Here is a 26,987-nt window from a genome sequence, read left to right as displayed (position 1 = left end):
CTGCTGCCAGATATTTCCAGTTTCTGGGCTGTAAAACAAAAACTCTAAAGCTTGTTTCATATTGTATAGTATGGACCTGTTTGGTCAGAAATGCAATAAATTAAACAAAACAACAAAACACTGAATAACAAAAGTACACTACTGTATGTGTGAAATGCATTAGTGCTTAAAGATATCCATGAAACTAGATAGATTAAGAGGAAGTCCATCAGCTGCTCTTATAGGAAATTTTGTGAACTCAGAGAGGTTTAAAAGTACTTAGTGCAGCAGCCTTGATGTGGAAGTACTATAAGAGCTAGTTCAAACCGGTCAGCTGGCAATTAAAATTAGTGGATGTCTACACACACCACTAGGTCCTTCTTTTTTGTATCTACACCCAAGGTAGATAATAGAGCAAACTGGAGAGACACCAAATGTAAAAGGGGACAACATAAAGCAAACCTATTATCTTATTATTAGCCTTACATGAAACACATCATAAAAAATATGACAATAACAAAGAGCAGAAAACAGAGAGGGAGTGTGAGTGGAAGTGAGAGAATCACTGAAATTAGGTGTTAAGGAAACGCTCGACACAAGGGTGAGCGAGCGGAGAGAACAGCAGACCCAGGCGGCTGGCTTCGGTGCAAGCAAAGATTTATTTACAGTGTTTAAGTAGTGCAACAATATATACAAGTGAAGTTGTGAATATAACTGGGTGTCGACCAGCAGTAGTAGGAGTTATGGTACGTGGAGTGATGATGGACCGGGCTGCAGGGGTCGGAATCACTCCTGGGCTGGTCGGGCAGGAGATCCGGTTGACTGAGGAGGTAATAGGAGAGATACAGTTAAATTGGAGACTGTGCATCGACCTGTGATGGTGGTGGCTGGTGGAGCTGAGGGTGCCAGGATCCAGAGGAGAGGTCCAAACGTAGAAGGAAGCAGTGAACACACAAACATACGTAGAATAACGGAATAAACAAGAAAGAGCAATAATCCTAGGGAGGTCTGACGACGGAGAAAGAACTAGCAGGGGAGTGATGGGTGAGCAGAGTATAAATGAGGAGTGAGACAAAGAGGTGCAGCTGATGAGTGTCAGAAAATCAGGGCAGGTGTGTCTAATCAAATAATCAGTGTGAGGGAGCAGACTAGGGCGAGAAAAGAGAAGAAAGGAAGGTGCAGCCGGGCAAACCTGACATTAGGTCAACAATGACTATTTCTACAGTGCTAGAGAGCAGCAGTACACTGCAGTACTAATGGAGCTGGCATTAAAGAGCCTATGGCATCATTTTGCTCATTTCCAGCCATTTAATGTTTAATCTTGGTTACCTCTAGATTAGCTTTGCACCCATCATAACTCCAAATAGTCTATAATTACACTGAACAAAATTATAAATGCAACACTTTTGTGTTTGCCCCCATTTTTCATGAGCTGAACTCAAAGATCTATGACTTGTTCTATGTACACAAAAGGCCTGTTTCTCTCAAATATTGTTCACAAATCTGTCTAAATCAGTGTTAGTGAGCACTTCTCCTTTGCCGAGATAATCCATCCACCTCACAGGTCTGGCATATCAAGATGCTGATTAGACAGCATGACTATTGCACAGGTGTGTGTTAGGCTGGCTACAATAAAAGGCCTTTAAAGTAAAGAGCAGCCAAATGTAAGTGCATGTTCTGCAGCAGAACAGACTGCAGGATAGGCCTGATCACCAGTGTTCCTGGTGAAAGAAAAAGTCGAATGCATTCCACACTTGTTACAGAGGTCTTATTATAAAGCTAATGATGAACGATTGCACAGAACACAAACAATGGATACAACATGAAGGAGATTTGTTGCAGAGATGAAATGATTTGCAAAAGAACATGACAGAGCAAAGAAAAACAAAAAGGATTAATCTGTCTGTGTATGTGGTGTTACAAGAGAACATTCTGGTTTGGGGATGTTTATGTGCAATATTCTGCATTAGGTCATGGTGATGAGTATGTTTTGATTCTTACATTTCAGCTTCCATTAATTTTATTTCAGTGGCTCTGTGCTGCAGTGCAAACTGAATGTTGGAGTACTCAGAACTTTCAACACTGCAGAAATAACTGATGACAGGTCATTATTGTTTTTTGAGGTGAATGACAAATAGTTACCAGGTTGAAGCATCAGCTTAAAGGCAATGTTGTACACTACATATACCTACATTGTATTATATTCAGCCGCTCCTTTAGACAAGACAGGAAACAGATGGCAGCTGATAAACATCATCAAGAGGCTCCTGTGTCATTGTATCGCCTGTTGAGATCAAGGGTCTGCTGGTGTGTTATGGTAACACCAAGCACAATGAAAAATTATTTCATGTCACTGTATTCAAATTCACAAGAAATTGTCCTTATTAATCTTTACATTAATACCAGTTGTGGTTCCTTTTGTCTGCAAGTTAAGATGCGAGTAGCTGCTATCTGGTTTGTATTTGTACATTCTGGTGGAGATAAAGACTGATAGTGCCAGTGGAATAAAGTGTGTATATTATGAGACTGTCTCTGGAGCTTTTAAACAGTAACAGCTAAAAGATCAAATCTGGATTTCTGTAGAATAAGACTTGTAAAGTTTGGAAATGGGTGTGAACATCTTCCACACTGTTGTGGCTCTTGGTCTCCAGGGAAACTGGCTAATCTTGCATCCTGATTCATCGTTGCTCATCAAGGTCAGACCAGCAGTGTGGAATAGAGTGGGGTGTCCTTTGCTTGACTCCATCAGCAACATTATTTACACTGTCATGCCTTCTCTGTCAATAAAGTCACAATTTTCCGCAGAGGCCCAGTCACACAAGCCAGCTGTCCTCCCACTGCCTGGCCATCCAGCAGCACCATCAGCCCCAGGGGTGGGCAGCTGGCATCCAGCCAGCCAGAGCAGATCCTCTACCAATAACCATATCAAGAAGTCATGCAGTCTACTTTTGATTTATTAAAAAAGTGAAAATGTGACTTAAAATAAAGCTTCTGTAATCACAAACATACTGATACAAGTGGGATGATTTCCATTATTTCAATATTTTAAAACAGTTTGATGAAAATTGCTGTTTCCAATATGAAATGATTTTTCAACACGACTTTAAGACTCCATGTCAAAACCTGTGATTTGATGTTACATGAGAGCCCACTACAGGCTGCCCAGGTTCACTGCAGCTGGAGGGCTATGAAATGAAGAGGCTGCTCTCTGGTGGCGATGTTGTCAAGAACAAACCAGTGATCCATCCATCCATTATCTACACCGCACATCCTGTGGAGAGTCATGGAGCCAATTCGAGAAGCCAATGGGCAAGAGGCGGGGTACACAGGTCACCACTCTGTCACAGGGCTGACACATAGAGAAAGACCACCCCCCACACCAGTCAACCTAACCTGTATGTGTTTGGACTGTGGGAGGAAGCCAGAGTACCTGGAGAAACCCCACCCAGGCACAGGGAGAACACGCAAAATCAAACAAACAGTGAAAGGTCTCATTCAGTCATGAAGCTCAAACCCAGAACCTTCTTGCTGTGAGGTGACATCATTAGTCACTGTGCCTCCATGCTGGCCCTAAATCAGTGATGAATAATGATTCATATGTGCACTCTAACTGAATCACAGACCGGGTCATCAGTGGTCAGTAATATTTCTGAAATCATGTCAGAAGAATGAGCCATCCATTATATGATGTTCCTGAAATGTGAGTGAGAATGAAAATGATCTAAGAAAATACGTTTGCTGTGTTTGTGATGGCTGCACCGGGCAGTCTAGGTAAGCTCTTTTCCACTCACCGTCACTTTCTCTTTCATTTTTTTTGCTCATCTATCATCAGGTATATATTCACTTACAGAGAGTGGTGAAAGTTCTACTCCGAATTTTACTTAAGTAAATGTAACAATAATTGTTAAATCCAGGCCTTTCAAAAAATAAAACAGTACCATTACTATAAAAACTGTCCACACACTGACAAAGGAGCAAAAAAGTGATGTTGCTCTCTTCTTGTTCCTCCTCTGTTACCTTTCTAATCTAGTACCAACTAAAACTCAGGCTATCACTGATACCAATACTGATACTCTGTACAAAAAATGACAAGGGAAAAGAGATGAATCCTGACAACAGAGACTGATAGAAAGGGAGATTTAAGGTGTATTTGAATGGGCTTTCTGCTTTTATTAAATGGATCCACCCTGGTCACATTACTGTGAGTTCTGAACTGCAGCAGTGGGACAACGTCCATACTAGACACCCAGGAAGCTTTCACATGGCATCTTGATTGTTGTGTTCATTCCACCTCCCGGCAAATGCATTTGACATCTGCACTGATACTCCAGATTCCAGCCTGGTCACATTACTGTGAAGGCACGTTTTTGTGCCAGAGTTCTGAACTGCAGCAGTGGGACAATGTCCATATTAGACACCCAGGAAGCTTTCACATGGCATCTTGATTGTTGTGTTCATTCCACCTCCCGGCAAATGCATTTGACATCTGCACTGATACTCCAGACTGCGCCCCACTGCTTTCTTATAATCCTGTATAATTATAGCCTACAATTTCTATAATCTTGAGCAACTGGTACCAAGCTGTTTCCATGTGGAAATCCATAAAGTTTTGCTTATTCTGAATCTCATGCGTGTGCATGCTCTTTTTGCTCGTGGTGTTTGTCTCCATAGTTGCCGCCTTCATTTCACCCTGTGTTTTTGCTCCTGCTCCATCTTGACTGTTGCTCTCTTCTTGTTCCTCCTCTGTGCTTTTTATTTTTGGACTCTGGTCATGTCAGCTCTGGTTTGTCAGTTCCTTTGTTCTTGTTATTTGATTATCTATAGTCCTTATGTTTTTGGTTCTGCCATGGAAAATTCCTGACCGTGCTGTCTTGTTTTAGTATCTTATCTAGTCAGGTTTGAACCTCATTGTGTTTTGTGTGCTTGTCATTTACTTTGGAGGATTTTATTGTTATTGTTGGTGGTGTTTTTTTTTTTTTTTTTTTTTTTACCTTGTTTTTTTTTAAAGTAGAAACACCTCAAACTTTTACTGAAATGTAATATTTGAGTACTGTACTTTCTCACCGCTGATTACAGACATTATTAAAATGCAGTTTGATGTGTATTTAGATGTATTACTGTTTGTGACATACTTAATTTTTAGATGAATCATGTACATTTCATTTTGTGTGGATGGTGCGTTTCTCTTGCGAAGAACCATGTGGAAAGAGTAACTGATCAAACAAATCAAAGACCATTTATTGTACAATCACTGGGGAGTGTTTCTGCTGTATTTTGTATGTGGGGAAAAAATATTTTGTGCAGCCTTTTATGACCTCAGGTTGGTCACTGGTAAAAGTCAATAAAGGTAACTGATAATGCTTATCATCCTAATGTAGCCTGGCTGAAAGGCCCCATCTGTGCCAGTGGAGCTGGGGTGAGTCTGGGCCAACATCATAAGCGCTATGTGAAAGTAGCACCAACACATGGTAGTCAACATGCAGTCAGAAACGCTGTTTCATTGTAGACTGTAAAAAAAAAGCTAAGAGCAGGTAAGTTGGGAGTTCAGCATAGTGATGCATGGGCATTGTTTGTTTTGTTTTTTTTACAGCTGGGCCTATCTTAATATCACCTAGAAAGAATCTGACATTTAGATTTAGCTTAATCATTGTTCAAAGCTTCACAGCAACTATAGAGTTAAAACACAATACATTTACCCTGTGGATGTGTACTGTAGCCAAGGTTCTGTTAAAAATATTGATTAGTACACACAGTACTGGTTGGTAGATGCAATACATGTACGTCATAAATTCACTTCCTCATTCCCAACTAACCACTTATGCTTATTCCTGAATTGGTTCACTTCTTGCTATGAGGTGACAGTGTTAACCAATGTTCCGCCATGCCACCCTGCGCAGAACATCACATGTTGTAAAACATCATAGTAAATAATAGCTGGAATCAGTAGAGTAACATCTGCTTTCAGATGCTGATGCCTGATTGCTACTTAAATCATGGCTACTACAGTTGCATAATACATGACATTTCAGAAACATGACATTCTGCATGACTGATGGCTGCTGTTTTGTGAGTACAGAAAGTCTGATACACATTGAGTTATAGGTTCACACACTGGATGCAGTACCATGAAATGTGGTACAGACTGTGCCACGTGGCGGATGCTGGATACGGTACTTAACCCACATTTCTCATATTAACACCAAGCAATATTCAGAACTACAGTACATGTATCCCACGATTCATCATGGTCTACTGTGCCACATCAATCCAGTTGTTGGTAGTAATACAGCTGCAGGTTAGAGTTAGGATGACCATAATCATGACACAGGAAAATGTGAAGTTGAATTTAATGTGAATCAGAGCGGGTAATACCACTGAATCTGGTTTCCATAGGATATCAAGTTGATGAGGCTGTGGTCAACTTGTGGTCAGCTTGTGGTGGTTATGACTCAGGAGGTACAGTGGTCATCCCCCCATTCAAAAAGTCGGCAGTTCAATTCCCGTTCTACCCAATCCACGTGTCAAAGTGTCTTTGGGCAAGATGCTGAACCCCACATCGGTCCCAATGGCCACAGCAGTGCCTTGCAGCGACAGTACCACCATTGGTGTGTGTGTATGTGAAATCTGGTGCCGTAGATGGCTGCACTGCATAAATTACAGCAAAGGCATCACACAAGCAGGTAATGGACCCATTGAGAATATGTTGCCATGCAACTATTAGCATTTATTTGAAAACACAGCTGTGGCTGAGCACAGCCTCACAGAGCCACCAACATGGGTTCATGATATTACAAAGTATCTTCATTGTGTTACTATTGTGTCACTACTGCTCAGGGGAAAAAACACAAAGAGGTGAAGATACTCAGACTGAAACTCTGCTGAAGCCTCAAATTAACTTTATCTGAACTTCATGATGCATCATTGCACAGAAAAGGTCCCTGATCACTTTCATAAGAGTTGCACCAGTGTGCATGTTGTTTTAATACAGGTGTATCCTTTAAGAACTGGTATTGAGACTGATTTTTTGAGAATTCATTTTCCAGCTGTATTTTCACCCAGAGTGCAAAGCCAGAAACCCAGGGTCTGACTTTTGGGTTGAGGGCAGAGCAGTCACCAAGCTCGCTGTGAGGCAGCTGTTTACTTAGGTCATGTGCTTTATGAGTAGAGCGTACAACACCGTAAAACTGCATAAGCCAAAGTTTATGACTACAGTTTACATGAATGAAACCAGTATGACTCTCACTAGCCAGAGAAGCATATTTTAGATAACTAGAGATTGGTTGTTAATCCAGGAAGTGTTTTTATAATTTCTTTAAATTTCAGCTGAGCTTCTGTGTGTTACTATTCTGTTTATACTGACCCAAAAGCATCATTCTAGGGCTGCAAACATATTGCATTTGTACTTCCTAAGCACAAGTGACTTTCAGAAAAACCACAAAGGCACCAAGTGTTAAGAATAAGAATGACTGCATGAACTGACTGCAAGCTGCATTATATATAGTTACAGTATATAATATTATATAGCTGATATTGTATTGTTATATTAATGATAAGAAAGCTGACACTTCTGTCAAATGGTCACACTGTGTCACTTTAATTCTCCACCTAGTGAACCACACACACTGACCCTGTGTCCTGAATTGCCCCAGTCTGCCACTGAGGGAGTGTACACATTGGTCTTATTGTCCTCAGACAGTCTGCTGTGACTCCAGCCATGTGGGTGAGGGACAGAGGAAGCAGCACCCGAAATGCTGTGGATGGAACTCATATTCAGTCTGTTTCAGTTCGGCAAACACTTGATGTGGTGATGTCAAAGTAACGTGATGTATGTGGAAATTACCGTATGGCTACTGTTGGTGAAGTGAGTCAGTCAGCCACAAAACACAATGACTCAAACAGCTGACTTATGGTGTTTAAGCAAAGAAAGAAGAAACAGCCAAAATGTCACCCACTGAAAAGGTAGGAGATTTAAAACTACTGTCAGAACATTCACATCATGCTTTGTTTAAATTAGACGCGGAGGTGTGCCATGAAATCTAATATGGGAGAACACAAGTTGAGCCTGGCCTACAACACTTTCTGTTGCTGTCTTCCTGCATTCCTCAAGAGAAGCAGGGGGCGTGTTCACGCTGGTTTTAGTGTGTTGTAAATGAGGATAAGGAAGTAGTTGTGACAGGTCTAGGAAGGTGTGGCCTCTCGAGAACGGCAACATAGGATGCAGGTAGACAACATAAAACCTGATCAGATCACCGATCTGCTCTGTTACAGTCAGTGTCTGCACTACTACAATGACGAGAACACTCCTATTGTGGATCCTCATTCTAAATGCCTCACTCAAGCTCTCAGGTGAGTCACTGGATACTGTTAACCTCCACTCAGCGCAGTGCCTAATCAATAACTAAAGCCTAGGTTTATCCTATCTTATTTATTCAAAGCAACTGAACTTGTGTTTTCACTAAAATAGATACAATATGATATAATGTGTTACAAATAAAATGCAGGTGGATGTTCTTTCCTTCAGTTTTAGGATAATGGATGATACCTGTGTCCACCCTAAAATATGGCTGATGTGCCTTTGGCTAAGTCTGTCTTGTCTGTATTAGGGATAATGGAATTTTGGGGGACGAAATGTTCACCAGACCAAATGCATTCGCTTGTGCAACATTTCTTTAGAAAGGAAATGCTGAGGCGGGGTGACTGTGTGCCCAGCCTGGTGTAACACCCTGCTGAGCAATAACAGCTCATTACCATCTAATAAAGCTTCACAAGTCTAAATGCACTGCTGATGTTGTGACACATGTGTCAGAGCTGGTCTTTGGATCACAACAAAGCCTAGGTGCAACTCTATCAGCTAATACTGACAGGTAACGACAACTCAGAGCAAGTGAGTCATTTCCCTTCAAGCAGCTTTGGCTAACGGTGGAATACAGTTATTGGTCAGAAAGTTTTTTGAGACATCACATGGGGTAAAGATGAGGCAGAGGATGTCACTGATCAAATTTAGAAAAACCACAGGTGAAGCTAATACTGATGAAACAAACACTGTGACACTGTGATGACACAGTTTCTTATAAAAAAGATTTCAAAATCAGGAAATGACAAAATGTACTAAGAACACAAAGAATTACACAGGATGTGTGCTTTGTCTTATTAAGGGAAATAGTTTGCCACATTTTGTCTCTGCTACAAACAAATATGGGGCATTTTGTCTCTGCTACAAACAAATATGAGACCGAAGAATGAAAAGTTGCAACTAAAATATTTAATTCACTAGTTTTCACTGACTAACAGTTGACAGCACCATATCTCTCATCTGTCCTGTAGCACCAGGACAGTCAAAAAGAATCAGCCTGGAAGTAAAAAAGCAGCAGAGGACAAAACAGGATTTTTAATTTGAAACTTTCTCCTGTGCACAAAACCCTCTATGTTCCTGATGATAAGGTTTTCAAATTCCTTCACTGAACACTAGTTTTCATGTGAGAGACTTGGTTACTGTGTTGATACTGTAAACACTTCCTATTAATATGTCAAGGGTTGTTAAACTGGGATAATAGAAGATTCATTAATTATTGTACAGCTTGGTTAGCTAACGCTTTGAGTCCAGTCACACACACCAGAAAGCAGGCAGGCAGTTCAGAAAAGAACTTTTTCTCAATCTGCTCTGATCTTTAATCGACTGCAAAGCATGATATAAATACAGTACGTTACTCTACAGCTAACCTTCTTCTACAGGATCCAGTCTGTAAACTTCCTCATTTGTTGTACTGCTAAAATTGTTGTGCTTTTTAAAATAAGTCTTTTTAATCACTGGGAAGCAGGTGTCATTGTTTTTCTGATGTAAAAGAGGTGGCTGGACACATTAGACCTGAATTTTTTTTTTAAAAGAGCTACTGGTTCCGGTTGTAATTAGACACACACTTGCTGCCCTCATCTTATCTTGCTTTTATTATATTTTTTCAAATTTGAAGTGTTAAAGGAATAAGCTGTCATCTTTGGAATCTAATCCTATTTGCACCTTTGCAAACTAGAAACACGAACAGGTTACATACAAATTAAAAATCTGACATGTGGGAGACCACACAGTCAGTGCTGGTGTCTTTTAATGGTGTCTTTCTTTTCGCTTTTAACCATGACCACATGTTTCCTCTGTTTAGCCAAGTGCTTCTTTTTCGCCTTAACTATGATCAGAGGACAAAGCAAAATGATGTAGTTCTCATTTAGGTAGGTAGGTAGAACTTTATTGAGCCCACAGTGGGGAAATTCCAGTGTTCCAGCAGCAGTAATGGACAAAAACAACAGAGAGCAAGCAACAACACACCATAAGAACAGATACCACACACTGATCTTGATAGGCCAATTCAGAAAGCATGGAAAGAAAAAACAAACAAACAAAAAAAACAAAACAAAAGAGGATAGAGCTACTGGAACTCGCTGCCGCTCCATGCAGCGCGTCTTAAAAAATTTTATTTAATTTAATTTGCAGGACTTGGAAAACTGGAAACTTGGAAAATAAAAGGTTAATTGTTGAATTTACTGTTTAAAAATTACACTAAATATCTATGCTAATTCCTTATGAAATGAATATATGTTCTTCTATCATAAAACAATATAACATGCTGTATCTCCACAGAAAGCCATGGATATGAGTTTGAAGAGGTGAAGCACTATGAGGTGGTTCGGCCCGTCAGACTTCACTCAGTCAGAAAAAGACATGCAGAGGTACATTTTTCTTTTTTAGATGTTAGTGTCTGTATCACACTTGTTTTTGCACACACAGCCAAGCTGTATTTAAAATATGAGAAACTTAAAACAAGAATATATTACTGAGTAAATAGTTTCACAACCTTGTTTTTTTTTCAGCAGAACCTCAGACCAGAAACCATCAACTACGCACTGACCGTAGGAGGAAAAGACATACAGATGGAACTAAAGAGAAATGAGTAAGTTGTTACTTACCTAAATTCTAAACTGTCAGAGATAATAAGATGAGACCAATACACAATGGTAAACTAACCAACTTTCCAGGTAATCCAGGGTTAAATTAACGGTAAACTAGCCAACTTTCCAGGTAATCCAGGGTTAAAGAATTCTAAAATATTGTAACATGAATAGGTCCACCGTTGTCGCTTCGCTAAGCAAAGCAGGTCATTACATGAAAAGAAGCTGAGTCTATGTTTAAACCAATTCTTCACTGTAACTTCTTGGTTCTATTTTATTTTATTTTTTCTCACAAAATAATGCTTTTCATGTCATTGTTTTTTCTTTGTCACTGGACACACATTTACTCCATGTTAAGTTTGTTTTGATAAACATATTTATTTATTTTTCATCTTCAGTAAATTATTGAGCAAAGACTACACTGAGACTTATTATCAAGAAGATGGGACTCGAGTCACCACAAGACCAGATGACATTGTAAGTATTCAGATTTGTAGGCAGGTTTCACTTCCTCATACTGTAATGTGGCAATGTGACATTAACTCTAAAGCACATGCTTTAAGATGCCCCTGATACCAAAGTGTAAAAACATTATGTTGGAGAAAATGCTAGAAAATTAACCTAGTGTAAATAGTTTGGCTATTCTTATGTGATAACCCAGTCTTCATCCTCATGTCTACCAGGATCACTGCTACTATCAAGGGAAGATTGTGAATGACAACGAATCATCTGTTAGCATCAGCACTTGTGATGGACTCAGGTGAGCCTTCGAACCAGCTGTCTTTAAAACATGCCACATGCCAAAAAGGCCAGCTCACAGAACGTACTGTCCACACATCCCTCCTACTTAACAGGGCTCCAGACTAACATTTCATACTGGTGGCACTGGATCCACCAAGTCTCTCGGGTGGTGACACCACTTCTGTTTTATGACTTAATGCTGAAGATTCTGTACAGGTGCAGCATGGGAACGGAGGGGGTGTTTAGCTCCTCCACAATAGACCTGAGTTCCTGTAGTAGCAACAACAAATGTTTTAAGGTTGCACTTTACTTTGAACAGAGTATTGTGAATGGGGACAACAGTTGTGCCCCAAACATGCATCTAAAATGATATCACACATATCCCAAAGACCATTGGCTCATATCATTTTCACTTCCTAACATGAGCCTTTTGACCCTACCTGCTGTCAGTAATGAAGAAATAAATATAATAAACCTACAAATAAATCACTGAAATAATAAATAAATAAACTTGTATTTGTAATTTGGCCAAGTTGGGGCAGAGCAAGCTGTAAATACAATATACTAATTATCAAACATCTAACCCCACATGCACATAAGGGGAATAAGGGGAGTATCTGCACTTTCCCTCCACTTCAAGCAAAGATCAGAAGTGATTCAAGTAAAAAGTAAAAAATGTATAAACAGGCTAACAGATGATCTACCTGATTTAAGCAGCTATCTATGGTGATTACACTTGAAATGCACCAAAGGAAAAAGATTAACTCGAAATGTGAAAAAGGGGTCTAGGCGTGACAAGTGTGTCTTGGAGTCGACCCCTTTGATAGATTGGCAGTCTCTGCTTCGTGCGATAGGCAATTGACAGACCTATAGATAAATGTTGCGATGACAATCTGAAAATCACCACCAGTACACTTACTAGAGAAGATAATGACTTCTGAGAAGTAAGTCAGAAGTTTACACCCACTTAGGCTGAAGTCATTAAAACTGATTTTTTTTTATCCACTCCACAGATGTCATGTTAACAAACTCTCATTTTGCCAAGTCAGTTCCACCAGTTGTTTAATTCCAAGACAGATTAATTCCACTGGGTCAGAGGTTTACATACAGTCATTTAACTGTGCCTTTAAACAGCTTGGAAATTTCCAGAAAATGATGTCATGAATTTAGCAGCTTCTGATTGGCTGACTGACATCAACTGAGTCAACAGGAAGTCCACCTGTGGATGTATTTTAAGGCTTAAAAATCTCACTACCTCTTTTTTTTACATCAAGGGAAAACCAAAAGAAATCAGCCAAGATCACAAAACAGTGAACCTCCACAAGTCAAGTTCTTTCTTGGTAAATGGACTGTATTTATATAGTGCATTTTTCACAGGGTGTGGGACTGGCCAAAGCACTTTACAGGAGATCATACACCATTCACACACACATTCACACACCGATGACAACAAGGCTGCCACACACCAGCACTAGTCAAGCCACCGGAAGCAATTCTGGGTCCAGTGTCTTGCTCAGGGACACCGGGAGTCGAACCACCAACTTGCTGGTCAGAAGATGACTTGCCCTACCTCGTGAGCCACAGCCACCCATAGGGAGTAAATTCCAAATACCTGAAGGTACCACGTTCATCTGTCCAAACAATACTGCACGAGTACAAAGATCACTGGGGCACTTCACAAAACAGATGGCATCATGAAGAAGGAAGATTATGTGGATATAGTGAAGCAACATCTCAAGACATCAGCCAGGAAGTTAAAGCTAGGTCAGTGTCTTCCAAATGGACAATGACCCCAAGCAGACTTCCATAGCTGTGTCAAAATGGCTCAAGTACAACAAAGTCAAAGTATTGGAATGACCATCACAAAGCCTTGACCTCAATCCAACAGAAAATTTGTGGGCAGAACTGAAAATGTTTGTGTGAGCAAGGAGGCCTACAGACCTGATTCAGTTCCACCAGTTCTATCTGGAAGAATGGGCTAAAATTCCAGCAACTTATTCTAAGAAGCTTGTGGAAGGTGACCCAAAACATTTGACCCAAGTTAAACAATTTAAGGACAATGCTACCAAATACTAACTGAGAGTATGTAAACTTCTGACCCACTGGGAAGGTGATGGAATAAATAAAAGCTGAAATAAATCTTTTTCTCTATTATTCTGACATTTCACATTCCTAAAATAAAGTAATGATACTAACTGACCTAAGACAGGGAATGTTTGTAGGGTTAAATGTCAAGAGTTGTGAAAAACTGAGTTTAAATATATTTAGCTAAGCTGTATGCAAACTTCTGACTTCAGCTGTATTGTATATATAGTATAATGGATACTTGTGGAGATAAGTTGATTCTTTTTGAATGACAGGATTTTATGGAACCAACAGGCACTGATCTTTAAGACACTTTCCTCCTCAAGCCAAGGTGGCAGATACCTGGGCTCAGACAAAGGACTTATTTCTGTCTTAAAGCAAAGCCTGTAGAACTAAAGGATTAACTGGCATGATCTTGGTTTAGGGGTTACTTCAGAATATCTGCCCAGAGGTACCTGATTGAGCCTCTGTCTGGGGACGATGAGGGAGATCATGCAGTGATGACATTCAATGAGAGCAACTTCACACCTAGAGTGTGTGGTGTCACCAACACCAGCTGGAGCGCTGGCTATGAACCCCCAACAAGCCGCAGCCGCTCCAGATCAGGGGTAAAACCATTACTGCCACAACACCCTGCAATGTTTTAAGATATCTGAGGTTAAATGTCACGTCAGATAGAATAGTAAAAAGGTGACTATATACGTTTTATTTATTTCTCCCCCAGGGTATATCTATCATCCAGCAGCAGAAATATAACGAGCTTGTTCTTGTGGCAGATAACCGTGAGGTAAAATATGCATATAGTAAAATAATGTGGGTAATCTACAATGATTCAGCTTCTGAGGAAGCGGATGTGGCTTTGCTCTAATATGACAACATGTTCTTTCAGTATGTAAAGCTGAAACAAGATCAAACACAGCTGAGAAAGAAGATATTTGAAATTGTGAACTTTGTCAACATGGTGAGTCAGCTGCTATTTTTGCTGCAAATTGCAAAGCACAAGTGACATAGAACCATTGTCCGCAGGTCAGCATTTTAAGTTTGTGTGTATTGGACAGTCTCAGTAGTCTTTCTTTTCTGTCTGTATGCAGCAGATTGGTTGATCTCCTGTTTAGTTCAAAATTTAAAGACGATAAAGTAGATGTCTCTTTTCTCATGGTTGCTTTCTGGTGATATCCTGCAGGTATACAAACCCCTGAGGACTTTCATTGCTCTCGTGGGGCTGGAGGTCTGGTCCAATGGTGACTTGATCACTGTGACCCCCCCGGCTGGGGCAAACTTGGGCGCTTTCGAAAAGTGGAGGAACTCTGATCTGGTGAAAAGGATAAAGCATGACAATGCACATCTCGTCAGGTCTGAATAGCCTCTATTAACTAAAAAGTCTCACATTATGTCAGATAATTAACTAAATAAAATGTGTCTTAAGCTTAATGTTTAAATCACAGTGCATTGCATGGAGAAAGATTTCCTTTTAGACTTTTGTTGTGTACGTATTGGCTCCTGTTCCCTATGTGGTTCTTTGTATAAATACAACCAGTGTGAGCTCAGTCATGCTGACTATATTGACATACTGTTACTACAAAGGAAGCTACAAGCTCCGGTTTTCTTCTGAAAATGGAAGCTCCCACATTTTATTTCTCAAGTCTTACTGCTTTGATGCATCAGTTCTTAGTGTTTTACAACATGCTTGTGCAACTTGTGTGTAATTTGTGTGTATTTGTGTTGCGGACCATGTTTGACTTCCACAAAATGAACAAGGCATAAATATGGTTTTGTGTTCCTTACCTTGTCCTTTAGTGGTATTGACTTTGAGGGACAAACTGTGGGCCTGGCTTACGTTGGAACTCTTTGCTCCAGTCTCTCTGTTGGGGTAATACAGGTAATCTGTTCCAGGACATTCCCATTAGCCTCAGCTGTACTTGGTGTTTAGTGCTTGATAAATAGCAGATGTTAGCTTGCAAACACACTACACTACTGAATGTTAGCATTGTCATCTTTAAAAGCATTACTGTGCCTGTATCTGGGGCTGCTAGCATGGCTGTAGTGCTACAGTATGTGCAGAAACTGAAGCAAACCAATGTCTCTGTAGTCAGTGTGTAACTCTGCCTGCCACTCCATAAACAATCAAATGTGGGCAACCAAGTTTCCTACTATCATCAGTAAGTATGCAAAACTCAAATCTTTTATTTTAAAGAGGAAGTGCTGAATTTTTCTCACAGTTATTTGAAACTCTTCCACTATACTGCAGCACACTTCTAGACTACCGTGGGAACAGAGAAGCTCAGAAGCAGAGCAGATTTAGGAATCAAATAAATTTATCATGTGTTAGCTGGCAAACCTTGATGTATGCTTTAAACAGACTTTTTAAAAAGTGGGAATAAAAGTGAAATGTAGTAACTGGTGGTTTGTTACCTCTCAGGATCACAATAACGGTGCCATTCCAGTGGGAGCGACACTGGCTCATGAGATGGGCCACAACCTGGGAATGGACCACGATGACTCCAGTATCTGTGTTTGTTCTGGAGAAAGTTGCATCATGGCTGCAGCCCTCAGGTAAGAAAGGTCATTCAAGAGCCAAAGTGTGTCTATAAAAGTGGGACAGGCACCGACTGTGGCAGTAAAACAAATAATGAGCTCGTGATGATGGAGATTTTATAGAATTTACTGTATCTGCATGTTTTATTGATATTAATTTGTTGGTACAAGGGGTCACTTTCTGTCCATTTATTGTATTCAACAACCATAGAAGAAGATGTTCCTCAGTAATAATAATTGATAAGAGTGAAAATCATAGCAGATTATCCTCCCACAGCAGCCTCAATGGGCCAGGATGCAAAGCTAAGCCTTCATTTTCCTTAGGAAGCTTGTGCTCTTGTGCTTTCACATGTCACATCCTCTTGTGGATCACTGTTTGACATCTAATAGGCCAAACACAAACAAGAATAGCAGGTCTTTAAAAGGGGAACACCATCCATTTTATACATCAAAGTATGTTTCCAGGTACTGGAAACTTTTTAATGCATTTGTGAAAAGGGAATTTTATTTTGATATATTAAGGTTTGTGTGTAGTAGTGTGTTTGTGGCTTCAGAGGGAGCTGTGTGAAGTGGTCTGAATAGTTTGATTAGAACAAAAATCTCCCTCCAACATGGCTCTGAACTGAACTTGAAATGATGCCATTGCATGAAAAAATCAAGTAGCGGTGTGCGTTCTTTCAGAGTCAAAGGTCAAAGTGTTTATTTGTCATATGCACAGTTAGGAAACGTGACTGAAGGAGAAGTACACAAGGCAAAACTTGTGTAACCTCTGTAAACATATGTTTAGCTAAACTTCATTTGTAGAATTTTCAAAGAATGTGACTATAGAGGTAACATGGAAAATATGTTTTTCTACAGCTCAAACATTCCTCGGACTTTCAGTACCTGCAGTGCCAATAGCTATGAGAAATTCCTGACCAACCGAAACCCCACCTGCCTACTGGACAAACCCAACTACAGAAGTGTGGTTGCTCCTTCAGTCTGTGGGAACGGGTTTGTGGAGAAAGGAGAGCAGTGTGACTGTGGCACTGTGGAGGTAAATAATCAAGACACTGAAGACTAAAATGATTTTGTATTGTTGCATTGATTCCTTTAAGGAAATTGCTTTTCTTTTTGGCACTGTTCTATAAAATCAAAATGCTGAAGTGTACCTAAAATTACACTGTGAAAGATCTTGTAGGAAGAGAAGCATTATAAACAAATGTGCGAACAGCTGTTATAGTTCCACTAAACTGGGTGAACTTTGCCTGGTAATATGTTTGCAAAATAATATGATTTGCACATGATTGAAGGATCAAAGAGGCTTTAGTTGTTGACCAGCACTGTCAGGCAGCTTTTTACTCACTAGCAACAGACTTTCTGATGATCTAATTTGGCCAAGATCCCTAATAGTCCCCAAGGTTGCTCAGTTAACCATAAGCCTTGCTGCTGCCCCACAGTATTATATTAAATAAACAAACCATGTTTGTGTGTGCTGAGACAAATTATCTGTCTTAAGGTCATTGCTCAACACTTTGTTTCCGTGTCTGATCTTGGCTCTTTCTGTTAGGTCTGTTGCCAGAGGTGTCATATGATGGAACTGCCCGACGTGCACCGACACATTTATTTCTAAAATCATTTGAGTTTGTCTTCTAAAAGTGAATGAAAGCAGACACATAAATGTGAACTTATGTGTTATCTCAAACCTCTTTTTAAGATTTTTGATTACTGTGTTGGGTCTTGGAGCCCATACAGCTGGGCTCAGAAACTCCACTAACCACCAGCTGCTTACTATGTTATAGCCTAAATGGCTGCACACTATAGTATGTCAGTATGATTACTGGGTAAACAACAGTTTACACTTTAATTATCCTGGCTTTTAAAATAATTTTCCACAATACTTTTACAATTATTTATATACACATTTAATCATTTTCAACAAGGTGCACTGTCTTGAAATGACAAAACTGTGTTTCTCAGGCACAAGTATAGGCTACTGACAGTATAGATTAATTGAACTGCTCCACAGTTTACAAAGCCTCATTTCAAGCAGCTGTGCAGACGGCTGGTTCCTTTTGTAGATTCCACCTTAATCTCATTTGGAATGTAAAGTGTGACAGTAAAAGATGCAATTTCCATCAAGAGGTACATTCCAGTCTGAACTATGTTGAGCTGTGAATATGCTCAGACTTGTTTTTCCTCAGCTGGTGTTCAGCAGATCCATAGACAAGCTCTATGGTGTACAATATACAAGCATTACAATAGAAAAACCACAAGAAAGCATCCAAGAATGAGAGGAAAGTAGTTCTCAGAAAATGTACCATAGTGCCTTCCAAATCCCTACAGTGTATTTCTTTCACCTGGGTTATTATTGAGCAGGATGAGAAAGCATGATACAAGATCCGCCCAGATATATACACAAACACACACAATCAACTAAATCTAAAAAAAAGAAAAAACACAGCAACATTACTGACCATAACAGAAGCAGGTTTAACAGAGCATGACAGAGCACAAGCTTGACTTCTATGTTGTCCATCCAGGAGTGCACCAACCCATGTTGCAATGCCACCACCTGCACCCTCACTCAGGGTTCACAGTGTGCCGATGGCGAGTGCTGTGACGACTGTAAAGTGAGTAAACATAAATTAACAAATGCTGAGTTTGATGCAATAGCTTAATTTCCTTCTATTTTTCCTGAAATTTTCCTTTACTGAATATGTTTGAGCCTCCACAGCCATCTAGTGGGAATTTGAGATATTACAGATATTTGACCTTGCTCTCACTTCACATTATAGTCAGACATGGGTTTTTCTTACTGTTGCTTCACTTAGTGATGTTTGAGCTCCATGGTGCAGAATGACACACATCTGAAGGCTGTTTTCATGTTCATCTGCCGACAGTACATTTGTATGCACAAAGCCTTAAATCTGAGTTTAAGAAGTGTATATACTATATGAGTGGAATTTTGCACCACCTAGTTTAGAAGCCAGTCATGCATCTTACACAGGTATGATGTAGAAATCTGAAGCCTGTTCTTCACATACACTGACAATGAACATTATAGAAAAGGGAGACATCTTGTATCCATTAGTTAAACTTCAGATACCAAACTGATCCATCTTTCAGTGTAATTGTATTATAATTAACTAATTATAGTTTTACTACCCTCACTAATGTTGTTCTCTGTCTGCTGGATGTGTTATTTAGCAACTGTATATTAGCCTCAAAAGTTAACTTTAACTACGTTATATAAGTTAATATGTTATTTATGTGGCACAATTCATACACTGAAGCAGTTTCATAGTACTTTACATACTAGTACTCTTGTAAAGCATTAAGCAAGTAATCTATGGCACGATACTGTATGTAATCTGATTGAATGTGTTGTGACTCTCGACACAGATCTCGCCTCGCTCTAAGGAGTGCCGCACACAGCACGATGAGTGTGATCTGGCAGAGTACTGCGATGGGACAAGCGCCACGTGTCCTGAGGATGTCTTTGCTGTGAATGGCCTCCCATGCCAGGAAGACCTGGGATACTGCTACAATGGCCAGTGTCCACAGAGGCCAAACCAGTGTGTCAGGCTCTATGGACCAGGTGAGTGTCTATGTGAATTTTGGACAACTATTGTCAGGTATGGCGTGTACAGATGCCAAACAGAAGTTGTGGTGAACTCAATTAAAAAACCAGATGAACCGAGGTAGCAACAAGTTCTTTACTTGTTGTAAGCAAAACAACTAACACAAAGTCCAGGATATCAATCAGGTCGATAAGACAGTCCAGGGTCAGCGCCGGTAAACAGGTATAGCCAGGGGATCCAAACTCGAGGTCAAGGGGGACAAAATCAGAAGGTCGGTACACTGCAGGCGATCAGAATCTGGGAGGGCATAGGCAAAACACGGTGGTCAAAAAACAGTAATCCAAGGTCAGAAACAGAGAGTCAGGCAAGGTATAAATGCTGGAGAGTCAGCGCTGGGGTCTAGAACAATCTGGCAGTGTCCTGGTGGGAGGACGCTGCCTAAATAGAAGTAAAAAACAGGTGCAAACAATAAGGAGCAGGTGAACTAATGATGATTAAATAAAAGGGCCAAAATTGAAGTGAAACAAAACAGGACGTAATGTGAAAATAAAAGCATGACAGGAAGCAAGAGGGGCAGGAGCGTGACAACTATAACTTAAACAGGATGTCAAAACACACTTAGTATCCCTGCTATCTAAAAAGACCTAGACAATAAATGAAAGACTATATTGTCATGTAAAACCTCCTTGTCGTTAGGTGCTACAGAGGCTCCTTCATTCTGCTATGACCAGAACACCAGAGGAACGTACTATGCTTTCTGCAGCCGTCTGCAGAACCAGTACATCCCCTGTCAGAAACAGTAGGTCACAGCAAAGTTTATATTGTTTTTTCTTTTTTTCTTTTTGAGAATACGTTGGAATACCTGCTCTTATGTGAATACATACACGTAGTGATTTTCTCTTGTTTTTGTAGAGACAAATTTTGTGGGAAGCTCTTCTGTCAGAACGGTAATGACAACCCAAACTATGGCCGCATGGTCAAGGTCAGTAACTGCAAGGCAGCTTTCTTTGATGACTACACCAAAGATAATGGCCAGGTGGATCATGGGACTAAATGTGGGGATGGAAAGGTAATAGGTTATTGTCTGTTAAAATGCTGTACATGTGTTTTGTATTCATGACTGCACCACAGTAAGATGAGAAATCACCCCAAAATCTACTTGCTGAGACATTGCAGTTGTAAATCTACAGTGTATCAAAGTAATCGATTCCTGGGGTGTCTATTAAATGCCAATGACTATTTTTTCCAAGGTGTGCAGCCAATACCAGTGCATGGATCTTGAGACAGCTTACAGAAACATAAACTGTTCTGCAAAATGCCCAGGTCACGCGGTAAGTACATGCCAGTGCTGCTCAGAATTTAGTGGAATCGACAGTAAAGTTGAATTTAATCTAATCTTGAGGATCAGACGTGAAAGTGTGAGGAGCTAGTGGACTGTAAAAAAGCAGAGAGCTCACTTGTTTTAGATGCTGTAAAAAGTAATGGTCATTTGGAGCTTTGGGGGCAACATTTTTAACAAATATGCAGATCTGGTGTTTTGTAAATAGGAAATGTGCCACCCAGGTTTTGTGGTGTGTTTCACCAATGTGTTTTTAATCATTTTGAGCAACAAAGGAGGTCTAAGGCACAGATGAATAAGTTAATCCAGGTTGGAGACTGACAGACACTGTGCAAAAGAACATGACCTCTCTGGTCTGGCAGCCACTGTTTCAGAGTTTTAGCAGACCAGAGCTCCTCTATGGCTGGCTGTTTGAAACGACGACTCATGGATCAAAAAACACTTCGTATAAGCTTTGCTATGTGATGGAGGGGAGGCTAATTTATGTACTGTATTTTGACAACACAAGGTAAAGAAGCTGGAATAACAACAGAAATGCTGTAGACAGCAGAAAACTGTCCCTGGGGTACAAGACCCTCCAGCACATTTCCACAGCAGGGCTGAAGCCCAGGGACAATTGAACAGATTAGCCTGCTGATGTAAAAGTCCAGTGGTCGGCAGTGAATGCCACAGCATTGAAGGACAGACTGCAGGCATATTTGAAATGATCGCTTTTCTGCAAGTTTATGCTCATTTAACAGGTGTATTATTTAATGGCTGGGGTTTTATTGCAAGTACAGTAATGAGCATAAGGATTGTTAATTAATGTTTCACTTCACCGATGTCATCCACTCATCTGCAGCCTCTGCTTCCTGAGCGCTGTGTGTAGAGGAGCTAACCTCTGCCCTCAGGTCAAACACCAGGAATCGCCACTCTACAAACACCAAAATCACATTTTCCAATCCACTAAGCTCACTCACTGGTCTCTTTGTGTAGGCCTACTGATAAAAAGCTCTTTACAAACTGAAAACCCATGGAACTGGAGGTAGTTGCGCCCAAATAATTTTTCACACTGGCACACTCTGATTTTTACTTGCATACATGAGTGAAATGTTCACATCTTAGAGCACCGTATTTAACCAGTCAACGATGTTCTGGGGGGTGCTCTGGTGGAAATGCAGACAGAGGAACTACAGACATCTTTCAAAAAAAGGTTCCTGCTCCTGGGGAAGTTCCTCCTCACCAGATTTATTAGACAGTGTGTGAAATCGTAGTTAATACATTGTTAGTGGCATCATGTGGTAACAAGGGTGCTGCTGCTCAATGGTGCCAGTAAACAACACATTTGATAAAATCTGATAATTGTGTTAACTCCTGTGTGTTTTCCAGGTGTGTAATCACAGGAGTGAATGTCAGTGTGAGCCTGGATGGCTGCCACCTAACTGTGATTCACAAGATTTAGAATCTCTTTCTCCTGGTACCTACTGTTCATTAAAATACACACATGCACATATAAATATGGAATTTTACATTTCTCAAAGGAGCACTGATGTTGTACTGCTGCCTTTTGTTTTTGCAGGAGTAATTGCTGCTATCATAGTGGCAGTTTTACTAGTGGTTCTAGGCATCATTGCTGCTGTGGTAGGGCTCGCCTGGAAAAGAAGGCAAAGACCCATGTGAGTAATTATCTTTTTTTTACTATGCTCATATTTGCAGTTGTTGCAAGCCAGCTGATTAAATGCCTCTTTTCATAACAGTGCACACACTCAAAGGAAGCAGCCAGCAGTGAGCATCTATGCTCAACAAGTGCCTGTACAAGTGCCACAGGTAATGTGGTGAAATATAATGTGGTGGAGTTGGGATACATCAAATAACTACTTCATGCATTTCCTGACAATACCTGACTTTTTAGGCTGGAAGGCCAAAGCCCAGAGGACCACCACCTCCACCACCTCCAGCTGGGAACAGACTGAAACCCACGGGACCAAACTACATAGCTGCACGTCAGGTAACTCTGATTTCTTTGAAGTGTTTAACTGCACACAGACTGGGTATAAAATGTGTAAGTTGACTAGCTGAGTATGTTAAAGCAGCAATTTGACATTTTGGGACATTTTGCTTTAGATGCAAGGATCAATGTCACATTCATTGGTACATATCTGTACTGCAAATATGAAGGCAGCACCCAGTTAGCTTGACTGGAAACAGGGAAGCAGCTAGCTCTGTCCAAAAGTAACAAAATCTACTCACCGACACCTTTACAACCTATTAATTAATGTTATATCTCACTTGATTAACCTGCCACTGACACCTGCCAAGAAATAGTCCAACACATAACCCTGTAAAATCATAACCTAATGTTTTTTTTGTGTGAGCTAAAACTGCTCAAAAAATTAATTGAACACTTGATCATCACAGTATAACACCAAGTCTGTTAAACTTCAGGGATATCAATCTGTCCACTTAGGAGGCACAGGTGATTGTGAATCATTTTCACCTGCTTTGGTGCAATGGAGAGGCAAAAATAAGACAACCCCCAAAAAAGGGAATGTTTTGTATGTGGTGGCCACAGACAAATGCTCTCTCCTGATCCTTCCTGACTGATTCTTCTCAAGTTTTGTGTTTTGCCTGTGTCCTTATCACTACTGGTAGCATGAGGCAGTACCTGCAGCCCAGTCCGGTTGCACAGGTAGTCCAGTTACTCCAAGATGGCACATCTATACATTGCTGTCGCAAGAAGGTTTGGTTTGTCTCCCAGCACAGTCTCTGGAGCATGGAGGAGATACCAGGAGACCATTCGTTACACCAGGAGAGCTAGACAGGGCCATAGAAGGGCAGCAGTCCAGCAGCAGGACCAATATCTGTTCCTTTGTGCAAGAAGGAACAGAAGGAGAACTGCAAGAGTCCCACAAAATGACCTCTAGCAGGCTACTGGTGCGCATGTTTCTGACCAAACTGTCAGAAACAGACTTTATGAGGGTGGCATGAGGGCCTGACATCCTTTAGTATGACCTGTGCTCATAGCCCAGCACAATGCAGCTCAACTGGCATTCACCAGAGAACACCAGATTTGGCAGGTCTGCCATTGGTGCCCCTTTTTCTTCACTAATGATAGCAGTTTCATACTGAGCACATGTAACAAACTTGAAAGAGTCTGGAGACGCCACGATGAGCATTATGCTGCCTGTAACATCATCGAGCATGACCAGTTTGGGTTCATCATGGTGCAGGAAAATGCCCAGCCTCACATGGCTAGAGTGTGTAGGCAGCTCCTGGATGACCGAGGCATTGACGCCATTGACTGGCTCTCACATTCCACCTATGGGACATTATATCCGACACCACCAAGCACCACTACAGGCTGCAGGAGTTCACTAATCCCCTTATCCAGGTGGGGGAGGAGATCCCCCAGGACACCATCCACTGACTCATCAGGAGCATGCCCAAATGTTGTTGCAAGTGCATACAGGCACACGGTGGCCGTACACACTTCTGAGTCACATTATAAGTTGCTGTGATTCATGCAACTTGGATGAGCCTGTGATTTAAATTTTTCACTTAAATTTTCAGTGTGATTTTGAATATAGCCCTCCATAGGTTGATGAGTTTGGCTTTCATTGACCGCTATTATGTTATTTAGTTTTGAACAAATTATACATATACAGTACATTAGTGAAGGTTTTCTACTTGAATAATTCATTCATCAAGAGCCAGTTTAGCCATTTAAGTGTTGTATTAATTTTTTGAGCAGTGTATATAACAGTTAACTGGTGAGGTGCTGGCGCAGGGTAACGGTTTCCCCACACTTCTTGTCTTTATATGCTAATGCTGCTGGCTGAAGCTTAGTATTTAACAAACTGACACGAGGGCTGTATTAATCACCCAGTCTAACTATCTGCAAGAAAGTGAATAACTGTAACATTTCTTTTAGGCTTAGTCAATTAATACATATCTTTGGTTTGTCCTCCAGGCTCTGAGGCTGGTGCCTAATCCACAGGTCTGATGTGTGATGCAGTGCCACCTGCAAATGAACCTGGGGAGACGTTGTCCATTGTCCCCAATGAGAGACACATTTCTATTTAAGTCATCCTGTCACAGTGGCTTCCTCTGTGTGTGCATGCATGCCACTGATGTGCAAGATGGACAAACTGGACTGTAAATTGTTACTTGCATGCCATATGCTTGAACAAACTTTTCTATTTTTAAGACGCTTTCTTATACTATAGGGTTGGGGTTCATGCAGCCAGAAACAGCCCTGGCCCTGAATGTTAGACATGTGTTCTTTGATTTTATATTTCTATTTGTATATTGCACAAGAGTGGATTTAATTGTTAAACTGTTCAGGAAAAGCAATAGCACAATATTTTAGTTTTGTAATGTGCTACACGTCAACATTTCTAGTGAAATCCCAAGCAATGTCTGTCTTGAAAACACTAAAATAAGAAAATACAACAATGGGATAGTGTTGTCAGATCTGCTAGGAGTTCCTATTAATGCTTTGTTGAGAGGGGGTCCAGTTAGACTTAGAGAGATTATGTTAGACATCTCAGAATCCAAATGTAGACCTGCAACATGTTGTCTGCCTAAGGTTAGGTTCATTTCCTATTAAATGAAATGTCACCATGACTCCTGTTGTTATGGTATTTACAATCAGCGCACTACTTAAGATTTTAAAAAAACTTTTGACAAGCTTGTTCCTACAATCATGGCAAAAACACTATTGGCACCCCTGTATTTCTGTCAGGAACCACTTCACCCGGAAAATTGTTGCAATCACAAATTCTTTGGTATTCTCATGTTTATTTCTTCTGTTTGCATTGAACAACACAAAAAAAGCAGAGAAAAAAGCCAAATCTGATACGTTCCACACAGAACTCCAAAACTGGATTGGACTGACACCTTTTCAGAATCATCAGGAACTGTTGTATTTAAAGCATGTGATGCTCCTTTAATTTGTAAAAAAAATTTCTGGGATGTCCGATGTCTGGGATGTGTCATAAACATTCTGAAAAAAGAATGTGAGCAGAGTATTACGATTATATTGAGTGTACAAAAAACATTTTCATTAAAAAATGTGCTAGTGTAAATTTCAGTTTCAATTTTATTTTATTTAAATCATAACAAAAGTCATCTTAGGAAACTATATATAGTCAGGTTTAGACCTTACTATTATTAATATTATAAAGGAAATCTCGAACAAATCCCCCTTCCCACTCTCACCTAGTGCTTGGTCAGAGTGAGAAGGAAAAACTGTGTTTAACAGAAGAAACCTCAGACAGACCCCAGCTTTTGGTGGGCGGCCTTCTGCCTCCACTGGTTGGGGAGTTGGTTGTTTATGTGGTTAGTGTCTTGTATCAGATTAGCTGTTAAGCTGTAACTGGTAGCTAACATAGCCATAGTGGGTTTATAAAGTTAATACTGCTATGCTTTTACATTGTCACAGTAGTATAAGTAAAATGTGCAAATGTATTTCCAGTCAGGCTTAGAGATTGATGGTGTGTCAGTATTTCTTCATTTTCCCAGTCTATTAACAGAGAACAAGGAGACTAAGTTATTAGCAATGGGCTACCTGTTAATACAATTTAAATCAACTTTATTTGTACAGTGCCAAATCACAAGATCTAGACCTGACAGAATTATAAAAAAAACTAACAAATCCCGCTTGAGCAAGCACTTGATAATAGTGGGGAGGAAAAACCCCCTTTAACTGAAGAAAAATCCAACAGACCCCAGCTCGTGGTGGGCAGCAGAAAGGCGTTCTGCCTTGACTGGTTGGGTTGAGTGGATAGGGGAGGGAAAAAATCAAAAAAAAAAAAAAAAAATACACA

The 26,987-nt window shown here is 40.4% G+C and overlaps 1 protein-coding gene across 3 annotated transcripts; it reads left to right on the top strand.

The window, feature by feature from the left end:
* The first annotated feature begins 7,855 nt into the window (after nt 1-7,855).
* adam28 (ADAM metallopeptidase domain 28) lies at nt 7,856-25,964 on the top strand. Of its 3 annotated transcripts, XM_020590693.1 has the most exons (23): nt 7,856-7,938; nt 8,248-8,325; nt 10,610-10,698; nt 10,840-10,919; nt 11,316-11,394; nt 11,601-11,677; nt 14,168-14,351; nt 14,468-14,530; nt 14,633-14,704; nt 14,927-15,096; nt 15,541-15,622; nt 16,163-16,296; nt 17,137-17,314; nt 18,801-18,890; nt 19,663-19,858; nt 20,538-20,640; nt 20,754-20,910; nt 21,092-21,172; nt 22,549-22,636; nt 22,739-22,835; nt 22,917-22,986; nt 23,072-23,167; nt 25,130-25,964. In XM_020590693.1, exons 2-23 carry the CDS (start codon nt 8,268-8,270, stop codon nt 25,160-25,162), a joined length of 2,277 nt encoding a protein of 758 aa, XP_020446349.1. In that variant the 5' UTR covers nt 7,856-7,938; nt 8,248-8,267; the 3' UTR covers nt 25,163-25,964. The 3 variants fall into 3 exon arrangements, with proteins under 3 accessions (XP_020446349.1, XP_020446350.1, XP_020446348.1); XM_020590694.1 differs by lacking the exon at nt 7,856-7,938 and having other exon boundaries at nt 8,187-8,325; nt 10,843-10,919; XM_020590692.1 differs by lacking the exon at nt 7,856-7,938 and having other exon boundaries at nt 8,187-8,325.
* Nucleotides 25,965-26,987: the final 1,023 nt, after the last annotated feature.

This window comes from Monopterus albus, unplaced genomic scaffold (assembly GCF_001952655.1).
Source record: "Monopterus albus unplaced genomic scaffold, M_albus_1.0 scaffold12.1, whole genome shotgun sequence".
NCBI classification, from domain to species: Eukaryota; Metazoa; Chordata; class Actinopteri; order Synbranchiformes; family Synbranchidae; genus Monopterus; species Monopterus albus.
Note: the sequence above shows the minus strand (reverse complement) of the source record. Positions and strands in the feature narration are given on the sequence as shown.

Coding starts and splice junctions, on each gene's coding strand:
- adam28 (XM_020590693.1), top strand. CDS start 8,268: ATGACGAGAACACTCCTATTGTGGATCCTCATTCTAAATGCCTCACTC. Junction 10,699..10,839: donor TCAGAAAAAGACATGCAGAG/GTACATTTTTCT, acceptor TTTTTTTTTCAG/CAGAACCTCAGACCAGAAAC. Junction 21,173..22,548: donor CAAAATGCCCAGGTCACGCG/GTAAGTACATGC, acceptor TGTGTTTTCCAG/GTGTGTAATCACAGGAGTGA.